The sequence below is a fragment of the Biomphalaria glabrata genome, chromosome 16 (genome assembly GCF_947242115.1).
Source record: "Biomphalaria glabrata chromosome 16, xgBioGlab47.1, whole genome shotgun sequence".
Classification (NCBI taxonomy): Eukaryota; Metazoa; Mollusca; class Gastropoda; family Planorbidae; genus Biomphalaria; species Biomphalaria glabrata.
This window is the reverse complement of record NC_074726.1, coordinates 21,349,721-21,370,561: the sequence shown is the minus strand read 5'-3', so window position 1 is coordinate 21,370,561 and position 20,841 is coordinate 21,349,721. Positions and strand designations below refer to the sequence as shown.

General features: G+C 39.1%; 1 protein-coding gene across 1 annotated transcript; it reads left to right on the top strand.

Moving 5' to 3' along the window:
* The first annotated feature begins 473 nt into the window (after nt 1-473).
* Nucleotides 474-19,821, top strand: LOC106078886 (epidermal growth factor receptor-like). The gene is made up of 8 exons (XM_013239950.2): nt 474-763; nt 5,164-5,324; nt 7,173-7,284; nt 7,638-7,727; nt 11,299-11,430; nt 12,496-12,570; nt 17,657-17,784; nt 18,792-19,821. Exons 1-8 carry the CDS (start codon nt 661-663, stop codon nt 18,879-18,881), a joined length of 891 nt encoding a protein of 296 aa, XP_013095404.2. The 5' UTR covers nt 474-660; the 3' UTR covers nt 18,882-19,821.
* The last annotated feature ends 1,020 nt before the right edge of the window (nt 19,822-20,841 follow it).

The window sequence follows — 20,841 nt, the reverse complement described above, 5'->3', positions numbered from 1 at the left end:
AACTAATTGATACAATTACATTGATTATACTTTTTTTTTTAATTTAAACTTCTTTTTTTCTGTTTTTCTTGTATTTATTAAACTCTTTAATGAACAGATCTTAACCCAACCTTTTACAATTAAGAGATTGCAAGTCGAAATGAGGGACAGAAAAGAAAAGAAAAATAAATTTTAAAAATTAAATAAGTTCATTGACTATTCTTCAGTATCCGAATTATTTTTATTTTCTTCTTTAAAAAAGTCAATAATAGCGATTGCACGCTACGTGGGTACGACAGGCACTAGATCTAGAACTCTTCGAGCTCTGGCTACGAAACACGGGTGCTCAGTACTGGCCATCCCAGCTCACTCGCTTATCTTGGTTTCGTAAATGCCGCGAGTCAAGTGGTGTGTGTGTGGGGTGTGTGTGTGTGTGTGTGAGCTCGGCACACAGGTACTCTCTAACACACTGGCCCGCTGCAGCTACACAGACTATCTCCTTGTGTTGTTGTTTTGCTGCTTTTTTTTTAAACTTCTGAAGAAGAAGAAAGAAGGAAGTGCTAGACTTATTTATAGCATCAGCATCACTCACCCCTTGTATTTGGGGATACTTTTAGAGTCCCCCTTTTTAATCTTTCATTTCGAAGCAATTTCATAGTCAAGTTTTGGGAGGAAAAAAACATGTCCTACCAGTTTATCGTCAGTTTGATTGCGGTCTACCTATCTACAGTGATTCTGTGTGTCAGTTCCGTAAATCTGAGGATTGATGAGTTTGAGGAAAGAGGTTTGAATCTTTTCTACTTTTGCATTGTCAATGTAGAATTTTTTAGTTCGATTGCATTTTATTTATTTTCTTCATTGTTCTATGTTGCTTTGGCCTCTTACCTGTATGGTGTTGATGTCTTTACATCCCATTTTTTGGTTGTGTGTATGACAAATGATAGGCTATATCAACATTCTTTAAGACTCCGGATCCGTATTTGAAATGTGTTTTGATGACAAACTATTTTTACAAAGCTTATATCAACTCACTCTGTCTGACTGGTACAACATTGGATTACGTTATTTTTTTTACACCCATTCTCATTTCAAGCTAAAAATTTACACAATTATTTTATTGAACCTAACAAAACATGAATTAGTTCAATTACTGTTGGTACATTTTTTGTTTGATACCAGTAAGGGCAAAAAATAATCCAGTATTAAGATATATGGCTAAATATGTGAGGTTAAGTCCCCTTAGATGGTACACGTAATTTCTCGCACACTCATTATCAAGGTAAAACTTTACACAATTATTTATTGTACCTAACAAAACATGAATCAATTAAAAATAAACCAATCAGTCAATTAAATATTGGAATTAATTATTTTGTTTGATACCGAAAAGGGGAAATACATTCTACATTATTGAAATATATAGTTGCAAATGTGAAGTTCTTCCCCTAAGATAAGCTTCCTTTTTTTAACAAAATTTTTAACAAATATTTTCCTTGTTTTTCAATTAAAAACAAACAACATTCTATTTCTACAAGAAAGTTCATTGAGTTACTTCACACAAACGCTTTAAACTGTGTCCATGTTCCCCATGTTCCACATGTTCCCCAGTAAACGTATAGCGAGTAGCGACCATACAGTCGGACAGAGTAAGGAACAAAATAATTTTTATACCGTTTGACTTCCTGAACAGGTGTCGCCCACTTCGGGACGACCGAACGTAGCTATGATGGAGCGGGTGGCGATTTTCTATGAGTTCTACAATTTTTTTTTCCTACTTTGCTGAGGCCTCGTTGAAAAAGTTCATTTAATTATGGTTCGATTGTGTGTGTGATTTTTCCATTTTTACAAAGCTTGTAACAACTTACTCTCTCTGTCTGCCTGTCTGGTAAAACGTTTGTATACGTAATTTCACCCACACTCATTTTTCGGAAATTAATCTTACAGTATTCGCATAAACAGCTAAATATATAAGGCTTCGTCCCTGTAGTTAATTGAACACGTTATTTCTCCCACACCCATTCTCGGATCAAATTAAAAGTTTAAAATTTATTTATTTTACTTAATAAAACATGAATCAACAAAAAAAAATTAAACAAGAAGTAAATTAGTTATATCTTATTGACTATTTTGTTCAATATCGAATAAGGGAAATAAATTCTACAATATTGAGAGACGTAGTTGTAAGTACGGAGTTTTTCCCCTTAGATAAGCTTTGGGGTAAATGCTGGGAGTAAAAATGGCAGGGTAAATATGTTCCATTATTTAAATATAAAATTCAAAAGTTATTAATGTTCCATTTTTAAATGTAACATTCAAAAGATATTAATATTCCATTTTTGAAATCTAACATTCATTAGTTATCAAATGATAGATTTAAAAAATGGAGGCATTTCTGCTCGGCCACTTTCTAGCAATGCCCTCTTTCCAAAGAAAAAAAATTCTGGTTAAGCGAATGCATGAATCTACTCAGAGTTTATAAATTCCTAATGATGTGCCTATAGATCCAGACTTAGAAGGCGGTGCGTAAAATGTACTTTGACATCTATTTGCGATTATTTTACTCTGAATAATCTTAATAACTAATGAAGGCTTCCACCTTGCGATCTATAGGTCAGATGATGTAAAGGTCATCTGTTTCTGTGGCCTACGGTTAACGAGGTTGTCATGTGGCCAGCACAACGATCAACCGCCTTTACATTTCCCCGACTAACTTCAGGAACCCGTCAAATCTGGGTGGACTCGGAGTCGCCCAAAGATCCCGAAATTAAAAATCCCAGTCTTCACCTGGATTCTAACCCCCACAGCTCAGCCACAGCGCCTCCAATGATTGATAGATTTTATCAATACCCCTTGTCCACGTAAACAAATTCTGGTTAAGCGAATTGATAAATTGACTAGAGTATGGTATATACTATATACAATTCTAATGACAGGGCTATAGATCCAGACTTAGAAGACGGTGCGCAAAATGTTCATGAGCGTCTATTTATTTATTAAACAATTCAATTCAAGATAGAACTCTAGCCAAATTTAAATTAACTAGTTATCTTGGAAAAATTATAACAGTCAAACTAGAGTTTTCCCAGTGTGGCCAGCTAGCGTGTAATTCTTTTCCTAAAGATATACATCAACTGTTAAATTCTAGCAATATCGTTTAAGCGGTTTTCAAGAACCGAGTCCACCCATGTTCCACTTTTCTTTTTTTTTTTTAAACCTGAAAAGAGGAATTGTAAAAATAGGTTATGCTTTAACAGCTGTCCATTGACCACACCCACGATACACTTGTATCTTTAATGGTCTTAGCGTGGAACCCTTATGGAATAAGGGAGCACAATAGACTAACAGGGAAAAGGAACATTTTCTTATCTGGGCTTCCACAGTACGATCCGTCTTGCTGCCCTGCCTCATCGTGGCGTCCGGGTGGAAACGGTCGTGAGAGGGGACGACTAGGCCAAAGGGTAGCGAAACCAAGCTCCCGCAGGGCTGTCTAAGAGGGTACGAGAGTAACCTCATTGTACAGTGCGGGGATGTAAAAAAAAAGCTCCCGCAGCGATCTGTCAACGTCCAGGCGCCGTCCCTCAAGGGGCCGTTACATAAATGGCGTTTCACGTACGGTCAGCCTGGTATAGTATATAAATACGACGGGGCCCCAGTGGTGCGACCTTCGGCCGCGTCTCTAGTCCGCGAGTCCGGAGTGCCCGTGTCCGTTGGAAGTGAACGCGAAACAAACTCTAAGTTTAACCCAGAGACTCACCCTCCGTCGGACAGGATAGCGGGAAGGAGGAACTCGCCGCCCACTTCAGGCCGGTGAAAGGGAGCTTTTGTTCGCTTTTGCTGGCCTTAGTGTTCCAAGTGCAACGCACAACACAACTAGACAATTTCAGATACGGACACGCATTGCACATGGGGAGGATGCACAAAAGGCTCCGTTAAGCCGTCCAATTAGCCAAGCTTTTTTTCTTGAGGGGTAGGTCTAACGCTGTGGTGGCTGCTCTTTCATGGTCAGTGGCATTACACTATGGAACTCGGATGAATCTCCCGTGAGATTGGCCTACGGTCTCGTCGGAAGGGGAGAACACCAATGAGACTCAAGGATCCGTGTTTCATAATAAACGGATGTGATCAAATGCGTGTTACATCATACAAATTTCTGACACACATGTTATGCCATATACATTTGTGACACACGTGTTATACCATATACATTTGTAACACACTTGTTATACCATATACATTTCTGACACACGTGTTATACCATATACATTTCTGACACACGTGTTACGCCATATACATTTCTGTCACACGTGTTATACCATATACATTTCTGACACACGTGTTATGCCATATACATTTCTGACACACGTGTTACGCCATATACATCTCTGTCACACGTGTTATAGCATATACATTTCTGACACACGTGTTATACCATATACATTTCTGACACACGTGTTATGCCATATACATTTCTGACACATGTGTTATACCATATACATTTGTGACACACTTGTTATACCATATACATTTCTGACACACGTGTTATACCATATACATTTCTAACACACGTGTTACGCCATATACATTTCTGTCACACGTGTTATACCATATACATTTCTGACACACGTGTTATGCCATATACATTTCTGACACACGTGTTACGCCATATACATCTCTGTCACACGTGTTATAGCATATACATTTCTAACACACGTGTTATACCATATACATTTCTGACACACGTGTTATGCCATATACATTTCTGACACATGTGTTATACCATATACATTTCTGACACACGTGTTTTGCCATATACATTTCTGACACACGTGTTATATCATATACATTTCTGACACACGTGTTATACCATATACATTTCTGACACACGTGTTATATCATATACATTTCTGACACACGTGTTATACCATATACATTTCTGACACACGTGTTATGCCATATACATTTCTGACACACGTGTTATACCATATACATTTCTGACACACGTGTTATATCATATACAATTCTTACAGACGTGTTATACCATATACAATTCTGACACACGTGTTACGCCATATACATTTCTGACACACGTGTTATGCCATATACATTTCTGACACACTAATAGCTAATCGCATTCCTGCTAGATGATATGTGATTAACATTTTGATTTCTCAATTTCCCTTTTAGAATGCTACGGTACAACGGTTGGTTTTGGATATTCTGGGACACTTGAGTTTCACTATCAGAACCTGAAGAAGAGATACACCGGGTGTACTTATATCCATGGAAACCTTGAACTTACAAATCTGGTGGATCCCAAACTCAACTACGATCTTAGCTTTCTCAAGGTAACAAAATAAGTTCAACCGTTTTGTGTGTGTGTGTTGATGTTTGTCCAATAGCATATATATATATATATATATATATATATATATATAGTAAGTCAATGTGGTTCGATGATGACCACTTTTATCATCCAGTGAGTGCTTTACACTGGGGTTTGTGCCTCCCCAAGTGGCTGTTGAGACCTATGTGAGCCCGGAATGTTCGACAGGTTATTGCAGCTGGAGCTAGTGTCAATGGCGTTCCTTTTTTCTCTGACGCTGTTCTCTTGTCCGCAGCAGTTTGTAGGCCTACGCCAGTTTTCACAGCGTGACGCCATGATGCCCTATCATGTGCTTCCGTCTTCCATGTGGCAGGGTCAATGCTGAAGGCTTTCAGAGACGCTTTGAAGGTGTCCCTGAAGCGTTTTCTTTGTCCGTCTTGTGATGCCTTTCCTTTATTGAATTGACTATGAAGGAGTCATTTAGGGATGCGGCAGTCTTCCATTTTGCAGATGTGATTCGCCCATTGCAGCTGGGACTGCATGAAAATTGTGTAGATGCTTTTGCAGGCCCGCTCTTCGAAGGACTTCAGTATCCGTTAATTGTTCTCTTCATTTAACATTCAGTATTTCTCTGAGATAGATCGTATGAAAGTGGTTCAGTTTTTTTTGTTTGTTTTGTTTTCTGTATACTGTCCACGTTTTTTGAAGCGTAGAGCAATCTAAGGAGGTTGACAGCTTGATAGATCCCTAGCTTTGTGCTTGTGGTGGTAACTTGTCTATTCCAAACATTTTTAGACAATATACCATATTTTGCACTGGTCTTGGCGATACGCAAGTCGATTTCAGTATCGATGTTTCACTTGCCAAGGGAGGTGAATCTGTTCACTGCATTTATTTCCTGTCCATTTATCTTAATGCTTAGATCCAAGGAGACTTTACCTGCAGCAGGCAAGTATAAGACTTCGTGCTTTTTTTTGTGTTTATTGTGAGGACGAAGTCTGAACATAAACTTAAAAAGTCATTGACGATGCTCTGCAGATTAATATCGGACCAGACATTCAGAGCACAGTCGTCAGCAAGGTCCCTGATAGTTGCAGATTTTGTTTTTGATTTCGCTTTGAGCTGCCTCGAGTTGAATAGACCACCATTCAATCTATGCGTTCTATTTACTCCGTTTCTATCTTATCTATGAATGCATATGTCACCTAGCAGAGAACATGATACTGAACAGTGTGGGTACTGGGACACAGCCTTGTTTTACCTCAGTTGATACTTCAAAAGGCTCTGATGGTTATCCGCAACTCGAGCCTTCTTGCCATCATGAAATAGTCTCATCATGGTTATGGATTTTTGTGGACATGATCTTCCAGAGTCCTTCACTGCTAACAGTTTTTTGTTAGGTCAAAATTTTGTTCATGGAGCTGCCTTACCCCAAAGATCATGTTAATGGTTCCTTTCTGAAGCCGCGTTTGCCTTCTGATATAAGTACATGTTCTAGATGATCCTAAGCTGAAATAGTTAAATACAAGCAAGGATTTTCCCAGCAATAGAGAGAAGATATATTCCTCTGTGGTTGTTGCAGATTTGGCGGTTTCCTTTGCACTTGTATAGATGGACAAATGTGGCTTCTTTAAAGTCTTGTGTTATTGACTCTTATTTCACATAATTTGTATGGAAGGGATGAAGTAGGCTAGGGCTCGATCGTAGCACACTTGGGTGGATATATTTGAAACTGTAAGGGGAGGAAAATAACTAATTCTCTGTTTTATAAATGATGAGTTACGTTTCCTGAGTGTCCGGGCGTGAATGAGCGTGTTTGTTTGTTTATTATTTCAAGTTTGTAACAAATACTTTTGATACTATCAATCAGACTATTCGCTACGTCAGCGGCTATGTCCTGATTGGCTTAGTAACTGAAGTTGAGATTATACCATTGGACAGTCTGCAAGTCATTAGGGGCAATCAAACGTACAGGATTATGGGTAAGTACTATACTCTTTAACATCCCTAAGAGGATCTTTGATCTTGCATCCTAGGTGGGGGAGGGGGGATGTGGAAAATAAAGCTCAACACTAAGTACACACACACACACGCAAGCAAGTCGAATCACTCACACAATTAGTCATTAAATATATATATATATCTATTTCAATCAAACAACATGTAACTTTTTAAATATACTTAGGTCTATTTTTCAATAATTCGCTTTATATTATGTGATGGCTTATTTAAGAAATGTAACACATTTTAATTACAGCATTTATTTTTCTGGATAGTAAATCTTATTAGTACTAACAATTCTGAGAACTTTTGTATATATTTAAAATCATTCCAGACGATGACTACAGCCTTGTTGTTGGTCTAACATCTCGCAATGATGATAGTTCTTGGGGACTGAAAGAAATCCATTTGCCACAACTGAAAGGTAATAAAGCAAAACAAGTTTTATGTTTTATTGGTCATTGTATATTTTTTTTTATTGAGCATTGCTTTTATTTTTATTTTTTTATTTTTTTTTTACATTTTAAGCATAGTACAAGTAAGTCAAAATTAAAAAAAAAAAGATAGTGAGTAGTCAAACATTGTCTTAAGAGATCTGAACCCTATAACCTAGCATTTTCAAATTACCGTTTTCAACAAAGATGTCTCAGCCAAATCGGACAATTTTTTGAAGACAACCACCACCCCTTACATCACGTCTTCTTCTTCTTCTTGCTAGCTTTTTGCTTCTGAGCTGTGAGCTCTTTTGCAGACTGTGCCAAGGAAAAATAGTGTGCTGTTTTATTCAGTTGTTCAGCACTGCCGTAAAGGGTGTTGGTTATGTTGGGCTGTAGTGGTAGTAGGGTCTGCCTAAGGTGGATTAGGAAGGGGCATTCAAAAAGGATATGGTTTACGGTTTCATAAGGGTGGGTGCAGTGACTACAAAGGGGAAGTTGTGTGGGATTTATTTTATTGAGATGGTAATTTAGCAAAGGTGTGTGTCCTGTCTTATAGTTGGAAGATTGTAGATTGTTCTTTGAGGGGGAGGAAGTTAATACTGTCCAGTTTGTTAGGCATAGTCATTTCTTTGTACATCATGTCGTCCAGAAGTAGGCGACTTCTGACCATTAAGGCGAGAACTGAGCACTACAAAAACTTGTTCCTTACTCTGTCAGACCTCTCTATGGTCAGACTGTAGCAGCGCTACTCGTTGAATGTGAAAAGTTTCAAGACGTCTGCGTGTCTAGTCACTCAATAAACGTCTCCTGTGTTTCATGTCATTTGAGCAATGTTGTTGTTATTGTTTATACTTTGAAAAAGAGTCAATGTAATCACATTCCTCGTTCCATACGCTAGGACCAATTTGTGCAAATGCTCCTTCTTTCCTAGTGCTATTAGAGCAGGGGTCTCAAACACGTGGCCCGCGGGCCACTTGTGGCCCGCGAAACAAGTTTGTGTGGCCCGCGGCCACCTCCGCGAATTAAAAAAAAAATAGATAAAATTTATAATGACCACATATAAGCCGTGAAATGATTTACAACTGGACACATCTGTAAATGAAGTGTCCCCCCACTGCAAGGGAAGATTCTGTGAAGGCAAGCTTTGTTGTCAGCGAGATGGCATCACGACCATTCACTGAAGGCCAGTTTGTAAAAGAGTGTATGCTACAGGCGTGTGAAATTATCTGCCCCAAGAAAAAGAAACTCTTCGAAGTTTGTCTGCGAACACAGTTGCAAGCAGGATCACTGAATCAGCAACAAATGTTCAACAGCAACTGATTGCCGCTGCAAAAAACTTTGTAGCATATTCCATTGCACTGGACGAGTCTACTGGTGTAACAGACACCGCATACTGTGCCGTATTTATTCGTTGGGTCGACGAAAACTTGAATATTGTTGAAGAGCCTTTGGACTTACTACCCATGAAAGGAACGACGACTGGACGCGACGTGTTTCAAGAACTGAAAGCTTGTATTGGCAGGTGTGGGCTACCGTGGGAAAAACTTGTTTCAGTGGCTACGGACGGTGCACCAGCAATGTGTTCAGAGAAGGTTGGTGTTTTTGGATTAATGGTAGAGAAACGGTATCAGCTCAGCTTGGCGGGACTTTTTGCAGCCATACACTGAATTCTGCACCAAGAAGCACTCTGTGGCAAAAGTCAACAAATGAAGAACGTGATGGATGTTGTCGTGAAGACGGTGAACTTCATACGTGCACGAGGTCTCAACCACAGACGGTTTGTGTCATTTCTAGCTGATTTAGAAACGGAATACGGTGAGTTGCTTTATCATACGGAAGTCAGATGGTTGAGTCGTGGAAAAGTGCTGCAGAGATTCTTTGAACTGAGACGGGAAATAGCATTGCTCATGGCAATGAAAGACAGAGACATACCTCAGCTCAGTGACCCAATTGTTTTGTCGGATCTTGCTTTTCTTACTGACATCACGCAACATCTCAATGCACTTAATTCAAAACTACAGGGCACAAAGCAGCTGATTATCGTGATGTTTGACCGCATCAAATCATTCAGATGCAAGCTGATTTTGTTGGCCACTCAGCTGGCAGATGGAAACCTGGCTCATTAGTCTTTTCTACAGAGCATTACGGTTGAACCACAGCGCCTGAAAGACTACGTAGACATTCTCTCCGGACTACCGCTTTCAGCAATTCACTGCTCTCGAATCACAGTTTTTCCTTTTTGCCACTCCGTTCGCAGTTGACATGAAAAACGTTCCAGAGGAAGTCCAGATGGAACGACTGGACCTGCAGTGTGACACTGTTCTGAAGCAAAAATACGCTGATGTTGGCTTTCCAGATTTCTACCAGTTTCTTCCCAGAGAGAAGTTTCCAAACTTATTCTGCGCAGCTGCCAGAATTCTAGCGATGTTTGGGAGTACGTACGTTTGCGAACAGTTTTTTTCAGAATGATCAACAAAACAGCATTACGATCAAAACTGACTGATAAGCTTCTGAGAGCATCTGAGAGCACTCTTGCGGCTTGCCACTACACGCGACTTCAGTCCTAATGTCGATGGTCTGGTCTCTGCCAAACGCTCTCAGCTGAGTGGACAGAAACATGAGTGACGAGCTATCTGCAATAGGCCTAGAAATTATAGTTGTAGTTTTTTTGGGTAGCTACAGTTTCTGCTTTTTAATAAGTGACAGAGACAACGTCAACTTATTTTAGTAAACTAAACTACCTGTGCATGTAATAAACTACACTAAATGTAATTAATAATTATAAAAACTTTATTTTAGCATTTAACTGCAGTGACAGTAGTGTTCGTAAAATTTAATGAAAAAACATTATCTTTTTGTGGTGCGGCCCGCTGAATGATTGTTACTTTCCACTGTTGCCCACATGCTGAAATGAGTTTGAGACCCCTGTATTAGAGCATGGAATGGGTTGTCTGAATCAGCAAGGAAAAACCAATGACTTGGCAGAATTTAAGTCACTAGCTGACCAAATGGGGTGGGTTAGGGCAAACGGCTGTGTGCGCATGCCTGGAGAGCGAGGAAGGCGCGGATGCGGGCGGGAGGGGGGCGGGAGGAGGGTTAGAGAGTCGGTGTGGTGCGTGGTGTCCCGCATGGTTGGGTGACGTAGAGAATTATGTATACAGAGAAGATTACTTGTTCTCTCCCCCCCCCCCTCTTTTTTTTCTGAGTCGCGCTCTTTGTCGCCGCGAAAGTTACATAGAGTAACTCTAGTCCAACTTGCAGAAATAAAAGAGTTATCTTTCCATGAAGTGCGTGCGTGGTGTGCCGACGTAGATAATTATATATACAGATTGGTTAACATGCATGACTAGATTGACCTACGAACACTCGTAGGGCGTAATCATCTTTTTTGAAGTAACGTCTGTATTTTATAAGATAAGACAAAAAATTTCTGATAAAGAACATAATAGCAGACATGGTCGTAGTCTTAGTCTTGATCATCTTTATAATTCTAATAAGTTAAAAGTAAGCCTAATCGTCCTAAGATTGTAACTGTAATGCATTTTTTTGTTTTCTCAGAGATCTCCAATGGTAAAGTGTTGTTTTTGGGAAACCCTTTCCTGGGTTACATCAACACAATAGACTGGGAACCCATTTTGAGGGGACGACAGGATGCTGCACACTTTCAGGATGGTCCTTACAATGAATCAGGTAGGAGTTGCTTATCTGGAGATAGAATTAATGGTAGGTTGTATATTAAATAAATTATTGGGTTAAAAACTAATTGGTAACAGTTGAGTATAATATAAGTCACCAACAAGGAAGTTCTGAGATGAGCAGGATGCCAGGATAGGAATGGTGACACATTAGGGGAAAAGATGGGCTAAAACTAAATGAATTATTGCATTGATATCTAATTGGGATCAGTTGAATATAAGACAAGATAAGGTCACCAATGAGGAAGTACTGAAATGAGCAGGGCGCCAGGACATTCATTCCGTTTTCAGCAGTACAAGCATTGACTGGCTCATCAAAAGCCACCGGGTAACTTCTTCAAGATAAGGTGATCTAATAGAGTGCAGGAGAGATGCAGGTTGTCCACTCTTAAGTTACACTGGTGTTTGTCAGAGTGACATGAAGTTCTTCAAGATTAAACATGGCTGAAAAGGAAAAGACATAGAGACTAGAGACTCCTGGATCAAAAACGTTGAAAAAGACAGTAATGCTGCAGCGTCTCTGCCTGACATGTGACCGTGCATGTGCAGTAAAGACTGATATCATTAGGGATGTGTGGCTGAAAGGCCCAAACCGTTTGACTACGACTTGGCTACCTAACAAGGGGGCTTGAGTTTGAATCCTGACTCAAGCAGAGTTGTATTTGCTGAGCGTCTTAAGGCAGCATGGAAACCTTCTCCTAGATACCCCCCCCCTTCCATGGTCCACAAAAGAGATTGAATCACAGCGTACTGGCAATGCTGTACGCTTGAAAGATACGTTATATAAAAACAATCAAAAATTAAAATAGTCACAGGAGAATTTGCATTGGGAAAAAAAATAGTCTTTCGAGACCTACAATGCCACGAAATATCTTAACACAATCCTGGATAAGTTTCTGATATCAGCTGCGACACCAATCCTAGCGATCTAATTGTCATTGAAACCAATTTTAAAGTTCACTCTTGACATTACTTATAACTAGATGTGTCTACTGTTTTAGAAGGAAAGTAGTATGCAATGTTAATTATGAATTACTTTTGTGATTTCTATTTTTATTAGTTGCCAATAACAAAGACACAACATTGTGTGAAAGGGGACGCAGGTGGGGAGACAGCAAGGCATTGTGCCAACAAGGTAAGTGTATCAAAAAAAAATATATAGGGACCTATGTCTCTAATTCTCTTATCTTATAAATTACAGACGTTCCTTCAAAAGAGAAGATAATTACGTCCTACGCGTATCCATGAGCTAATCTAGTCATGCATGTTAGAGACTTCAACTCTGGTAACTCTATTGTTTTCCTGGCTGATTCAGGCAACCCATTCCATACTCAAGTGGCACTAGGGAAAAGGGGCACTTATGCGAATTTGTCCTAGCATATGGAATAAGAAATGTATCTTTATCTTTGTGTCTTCCTGAGTATTTTATTAGGTTGTGTTTTTTTGTATTTAAAAATTATGGTTCAGTGTTTTGTGTACTATTGCTGCTTAACTTTTTACAAAGCTTATATCAACTCACTCTGTCTTCTTTCTGTGTGTCTGTCTGTCTGACCAAAAGTTAATAGGCATTATTTCTCCAACACCAAATCTCGGATCAAGCTGAAATTTTGCACAATTATTTCTTTTACCTGACAACACAATAATCAATATTAAAAAATGAATTAGTTAATTAACTTTTGGTAATTAATTACTTTGTTTGGTATTTCAAACAAAGGAGTGAATTTGTACTTGACTGAAGTGGTGGTATAAGCAGAATTAGTCCCCTTCAAATTCATTGGGGGATCGAGGGAAGGGGGTGGTAGGGGCAATTCCCCCCCCCCCCCCCCAATCGGCCCCATGTCCTGCTTTTTAGTCGAAGTACATCTTTCTTCTATTTCCTTGTTGTATTATTTCACTGATTATTACTTATTTAGATCACATTCACTTTATCCCTTAGTCTAATGAGCTGTTGGGGCACCACACATGATCTGTCGACCGTCTTTCTCTATTCCTCCCTCTTTCAATGACAGGCCCATCCATTCATTGATGTCTTCCCATCGCCTTCTGGTACTGTTCCTTGAAGGAATGTCTTTGCGAGCCCCGAGGACCTTGTGAAATGGCCATAAAGCTTTAGCTTGTGTTTTTGTTTTTTTACATTGGTTAGCACGTCATCGAGGGGCCCAAGAGCCGTTGTGATCCTGTTTCTTATCTCTTCGTTTGTGATGGGTCTGTGTATGTTTCGATGTATGTTGCTAATGTTCGAGGATATTTGAAATGAAAACCATTGAGTTCGTTTAGTTCGTTGACGAACATAGTACAGACCACAGCGAAACGACAGAGTACGTTTTGGTTTTAAAAAAAGGGAAGTTACACTTTCAGACCTGGTGCTCTATTGTGTTAACTCGATAAAAATTCAGTACTTACAAGGGTGCACCTGACAGCCGGGAACGGGAAACTGTCTTTTACAAGGACTGGTGAGGCGTCTAAATATTTTCCCCTAGTTCTAACGGCTGTTTCCTCTGTAGTGTCTGCAATCTGACTCGTTGACAGCCTTCCACTGTACGAAATGGTTCATCTTGCTGGTCAACCGTCTGAATAAGCAACTAGAATACTAGATGATCAAGCGTTATGTAAATCTGGTAGACCAGGCGTTTAGATGGTTAAGAGTTGACTGACTCGTCGTCTAACGACCAGGCTTATTTATTACACATATAATTGCAAGGGCTTGTCTCTAGATTTGTTTCTTAGTGTCAGACAATTTCGTGTGACAGGCCTACACTTTAATTCCAAAATCTTTAAAAGCCTCTGACAAGAGCCACAGGGCCGGCCTTAAGCATAGGCAGCAGGACTAAAAAATTGAGAAAAAATTGCGCAACGTAGATCAGATCAGATCTCAAACATCGTAGAGCACTAGGACTCTTAGTTTACTTGTGTATCTATGTCTCTACTATGGAAATTGCGATACAAGAATTTCATTTATTTGTCTATTTAGATAAAGACGGTCAGGCTTATAATAAATTGCATAATTTATTTTTTTTTTCTTTATTGTACATGGGGCCACTTAATTTACTTCGCTTATTGCCTCCAATCATCCAAGGCAGACCTGAGAGCCATGACTGATAGTCATATGCTTTAATACTTAAACCTAGTTAAACTAACAATAAATATTGTTATAAACCTGGTGGTGGCACAGATGGGGATATTTGCAGTGTGTGCGTAGTCAGCCGACGCAAATCGCCCCAGCCCAGCGCAGGACGAGCGGTCAACTGTGACCAGTGACAGAACATGCCAGTTCGGCAACGACCTGTGTGTAAATATTACGCACGCAAGTCACGGCGATCGTGATCATTCTGAGTGGTCAAGAACGTTCCATCCGATTCTAGAAGGCCAGTAGAGACAGTATATATAAGAGCGAGTGTGTCAGAAAGACTGGACTTCACGTTACCTCGCAATGTGACCAGTACGAGGCGAAGTTAGAAACAGTACGGTGTGTGAATTCAGGCGGAGCAAGGCTAGGATTTTGGACAGTTTGTGTAATATTGTTGCCAATTGTACAGTGTTGTATTGTGTTTGAAATTAAATTGCTACTGTTACTTTGGAGCCCTGAGTTGTGAGGTTAAGTTCGTTGTGTCGTGTGGTGCAGTTTGAAGAGAGCCTGGATAGCGAGATTCGTAACAATATGTATACCCTATTCAAACCTATCTTTGCTGTAACATATATTCCTATAACCGTCCCTGGTTCTGTATCTATTATTGCTATTATATCCATTGTAGTTATTTCTCCTCCCGCATCATATAGGTATTCTCCTACAATTAGATAGGCCTACACTTTGACCTTTTCTAGAATAAATGTATTAATCTATAGCTTTATATTTTCTCTCTGCTTCACAATGTCGGTCAGTTAAAAAGTTTTTGTAAACGTTATTTCTCCCACATCTATTTTTGGATCAAGTTGAAACTTCGCACAATTATTTATTAGCATAGACAAGACTCGAATCGATAACAAAAATTAACCAGTTAGTCAATTAATTACTGGTAATTAATTATTTTGTTTCATACCGACAAGGGTATTCACAAATATGGCTAAATATGTAGGTTTTACTCCCCTTATATAATTGTTTCCATTATTTCATCACACCAATTCTCGGATCAAGTTGAAACTTTAAACATGTATTTATTGTACCTAACAAAACATGAATCAATTTACAAAATAACCACTACGTCTCAATTAATTATTTGTATTTAATGATTTCCTTAATTTCGAATAAGGGAAATAACTTTCACATTATTCAAAGATATAGCTGTAAGTGCGGAGTTCTTCCCCTTAGATAACGGTATTATTTTGTTTGTTTCGTTTACCTTCTCTGACCATATTCTTATGTGATTAATCTGTGCATGACAACCAAATAGCCTAGCACATCAGTTGTGAATATCTAATCGGCCTCAAAAGTCAGATCTTTCTGTGACTACAGAAACCTCAAGCGACGCTCTGTCACAATCTCACTAAGTGGTCGACTTCCAGTTCGGCATAGGATTTCCTTGATTGAGACCCGATCTGTGTAACTGACTCCTAAAATTCGACTTAGCCATCTTTGTTGAGCCACATTTAGCCTTTTCTCAATTTAGACAGATGACTTCCAAGTCTCACATGCTTATGTTGTTGTTGGGATGACGATTATGTCAAGAAGGTGTATTTTTGTCTCAAGTCCAATGGCTTAAATTGTCCAAATGGGCTGCCCCCTGCCTTTCCTATTCGGCACGCTACATCGTTTGTTGTGATGCTGCCAAGATATGATAACTTGTCCAACTCTTTAAGCTCTGACTCACCAAGTCTGACGGGGGAAGGGGAGGACTTTCTTAACTTGAGGACATGCAATACTGCTAAAATATAACAGCACTATTATTTTCTGCCAATACATCCATTAAAAATAAGAAAACGAAATGAAAAACAGACATTAGTTTATAGTACCCACTGACGTAGTCGCTTATGTATGGCCCTTATAGACATAGAGTTAGGGATACCAGATACAGAAGTCCTTCGAAGAGCGTGTCTGCAAAGCATCCACACAATCCTGATGCAGTCCCAGCTGCGATGGGCAGGTCACGTCTACAGAATGGAAGACCACCGCATCCCAAAACGACTCTTGTATGGCCAACTAAGCGAAGGAAAGCGCTCGCAAGGTGGGCAAAGAAAGCGCTTCAGGGACACCCTCAAAGCTTCTCTGAAGGCGTTCAGCATAGACCCTGGCACCTGGGAGACAGAGGCACACGACAGAGCATCATGGCGTCACGCTGTGAAAACTGGCGTACAGGTTGCTGAGGAAAAAAGAACAACGCAGGCAGAAGAAAAACGCCAGAAAAGAAAAGCAAGACAAACGACACTAGCTCCAGCTGGAATAACCTGCCCAGTGTGCAGCCGAACATAGGTCTCACCAGCCACATGAGGAGGCATAAAACCCCAGTGCAAAGCCCTCAGCCCCCTCGATGACAAAGTGGTCATCATCGAACCACGATGGACGAACTATATAGTTAGGGATAGTGTTTTGTAGTGTACAAAATGAATTTAAAAGTTCGAAAGATTCATTAAAATTGATAACTATACATGGTGGTTCAGGGAGAGCAATGACATAGAATGATTGATGATAGACTTAAAGATCTATTTAAACTTAAAATGTTGATCAAATCTATGAGTTAAATATTGATTTGGGGGTCTACGAAAGCACTTTACAACATTGGAATAAGCTACATAAACTACACAAATAAAAATTTATTGAAATTCGAAACAAAATATTCATAATTGACATAGCCTACATAGATTAGATTAATAGTAATTACTGTTTGTAAGCAATTATTACACGCCACACTGTTCACTGTACATGGAAAGTACCGGTATACATATTATTTAATTAATGGAGGCCAGCCCTGGAGGGCACAGTCTACACTGTCCAAAATGTTATCTAGATCTAAATCCAGCCCTGGAGGTCTACACTGTCTAAAATGTTATCTAGATCTAAATCCAGCCCTGGAGGGCACAGTCTACACTGTCCAAAATGTTTTCTAGATCTAAATCCAGCCCTGGAGGGCACAGTCTACACTTTCCAAAATGTTTTCTAGATCTAAATCCAGCCCTGAGTTTAGGAAGTAGACGAAATCCCTTTACTTTGAAAATAAATCGGTTACGTCCCATTGTAGCTTTATTTTTTTTATGCTATAATTATGCCCAATATGCCTTCTTATCTACAGCTGATCCACGCAAGTCTGGACCGTGCCATGCTGACTGTAATGGTCGTTGTTTTGGGCCAGAGAGTAGCCAATGCTGCCACAACTCCTGCGCTGTTGGTTGTGACGGACCTTCTGATGACCAGTGTTGGGTAGGTGGTGGATACTCCATTCGACAATGTTTAGTTTACTTTGAAAAGATAGATATAGCACACTTCTGTTTGGGGACGCGGTGGTTGAGTGGTTAAGCGCTTTGCTTCAAAACCAAGGGTCCTGGGTTTGAATCTCGGTGAAGACTGGGATTTTGAATTTCTGGATTTTTAGGGCGCCCATGAGTCCACCCAACTCTAATGGGTACCTCACTTTAGCTGGGGAGAGTTAAGGCGGTTAGTCGTTGTGCTGGCCACATGACACCCTACTCATTAACCGTTGGCCACATAAACAGATGACCTTAAGATCATATGCATGGTCTGAAAGAGGAACTTTGCTTTTTTTTACACTTCTATAGTGTCACGTTTGGGGCTTTCTATTAGAGTTCATGAAATAAAGTAATTTCTTGACAATTCCATTAAGATTCCATTTCGAAAATCCTAGATTGAAATAATTGACGTCTATTGATTTTAATCATGTTATGTACATTTGAATTGATTGATTTAAATTGATTACCTTGATATTTTTAGATTATGTATCTAAAAATTGCAAAATAATAAATAATAATAATAATAATGTTCAATTACTAGATCTAGATCTATATGTTACAAAGGTTAGGGTGGAAATAAAAACAACTTCACTTCTTGTAGCTACTTTAAAAAACAACGCCTTGTTTCAAAATTTTCATGACATTTTTTGTAGAGTTAAAAAAAACTCCATGTCCAGTCTAGATATAATATATATAGGTCTGTGATCTTAACTGTAGTTTAGCGTTTTTAATTGCACATCATATTATGTCTGTGTAACATTTGTCTTTTTGTGACAACTCACTTTTAGCCCCCACCTTCCTACTTGCTATTGCTAATTAATCTTTCTGTTCCAAAATCACACTCAAACTTGACAAATACACTAAATAAAATTCCCTTTTCTCTCAAGATAGTGTCAGTAGTAAATCAGTCTATGTATTATCCAGTTTATACTTAACACACTCCAAAACAATCTGTTTCAGATGTGCAAAGACTATCAGTACGAGGCTCACTGTGTCGGCTTCTGTCCACACAAGTCTTACCCTAAGCTCCAAGACTGCATACAGTATTGATTGATTTCAGCTAGTGATGATGAACATTGGTGTTGAACATTTAATATCTTTTATTTCAATATATTACTCTATTCATCGTCATTCAATCCAGCAATCTATATTAGTGAATATCTATAAAATATTTACAAAGGCACTGACTGATTCCTTCACTACTCATTATTAATTCTTTCACTTGGGATGGATGAAATAAAATGAAAAGTTAACCTGCTATAACTTACATTGTGCTTAGAATTAATAAGCATCTTTCACTATGGAAACGGCAGCGGTTAATTTTCCCATAAACTATTTTGATTTTTCTTCCCAGTTTATTTATGGCGACTTCCTAATGTTTAATAGCAGAAACAGAATTTTTGTGGGTGAGCGTTTTTTTTATTAGCACATTTGGGTTTGCAGAGGCATTACCATTTTTTTTAAATTAAGAATAGTCACCAGTAATAATAGAAAACTTATGTATAATGTAAAGGAAGATAACCAACGAACAATTCGTAGCGACAGGAAAATGTATATTGTTATATCTGTGGTGGCGACGCGAATAGGGGTACTCGTGTGTGTGTGTAAACAGCTGACACAGATAACAAAGGCCAGCTCTAGGTGAGCAGTCAACGGTGATGGGCAGGGACGCTTCAGGAAAGATCTGAGTTCTGAACACTACTCAGGCCAATCACAGTAGAATATGGTCTCATGTGATCAACCAGAATGAACTAACGATGTTCTATCAGATCCAGAAAACCTTCAGAGAACCTATATACAGAGCGAAGGTGTCAGAGTATGGACGGTTCACTATTTAGTTCCGGTACAGTAGAGTCTTCACAGCAGTACAGACTTTATACAGCAGTAGGGTTATTGACGGTGGAACATTTTTACAGTCAAAGTACTGAGTTGTCAATTGTACAGTGTTGACTGTGAATTTATTAGACATTAAATAGCTACTTTTTGTAAAGCCTGAGTTGTCCAGTTATTTGAGTTGGCTGTGTCTTGTTGTGCAGTGTCAAGAGAGCCTGGTCAAGAGAGTCGTTCCAATATATTATGTAGTGCTTAGAGTCCCATAGTAATACACACCCTACTCTCCCGCTTACCCGCCACTGCCCCTAGTGCGTCACTGCCTACCAAGTCAGGAAACCGTGTGATGTTAAACTAAATTGATAAGCATTAAAACGCATTTTAAAAAGATGTAAAAAAGCACTAAAGACTTTTGGTCATAATTCCACTTATGCAAAGTGTGCGGCCACACAGAGCCTCGCGAGTCGAGATTATACACACTTAAAAAGTTGCGAAATAGATCAGAAATAAAGAACTACACCACTTAAAGCCTAGTATTCCAATAGCATCGCTTTTGTCACATAGTATCCCGCCATCAGAGGGAGGAAGGGTGGCATAACTAATAATGGCAAATTTGGCCATGTCACTGGCTGCTTTCATTATTGGTATATTAAATCTGTACAATGGAAAGCGTTCTTAAAGGTCTCGGCACAAAAGATTATACTTTCTACAGCACTCTCAAATAAAGCGGAACCGTCAACTATGACTTAATAGTCTATAATTGTTCATCAGTGCGATGTTTTGTGAGTGTCAGTGTTTCAGGCTACAAGGCAATGAAGGATTGCAGACAGCACAGAGAGAAAAAACAAGCTGAAAATTTAAGAACAAATGTAGAAAATATATGCATAAAACGCAAACTCTCCATTAGGCAAAGGCAGACTTTATAACGAACTGCAATACGTAAGATGTTAGAATATTAAAAGGCTTTTTTTTTTAAAACCTCTACACATGTGTTTATCTACGATGCTATAAAGCACTATAAGTACATGCTCTGCCAGACAAGTTCTTCGATTCCCAGCATTAACTCACACTTTTGTCAGACATTCCAATATCCTATCGTAAGCTTGTGCTGCATGACAACATACTTGATTGAAATTTCAGAAAAATTGTATTTTCCTTGTCACTGAATATTTTTTGAATT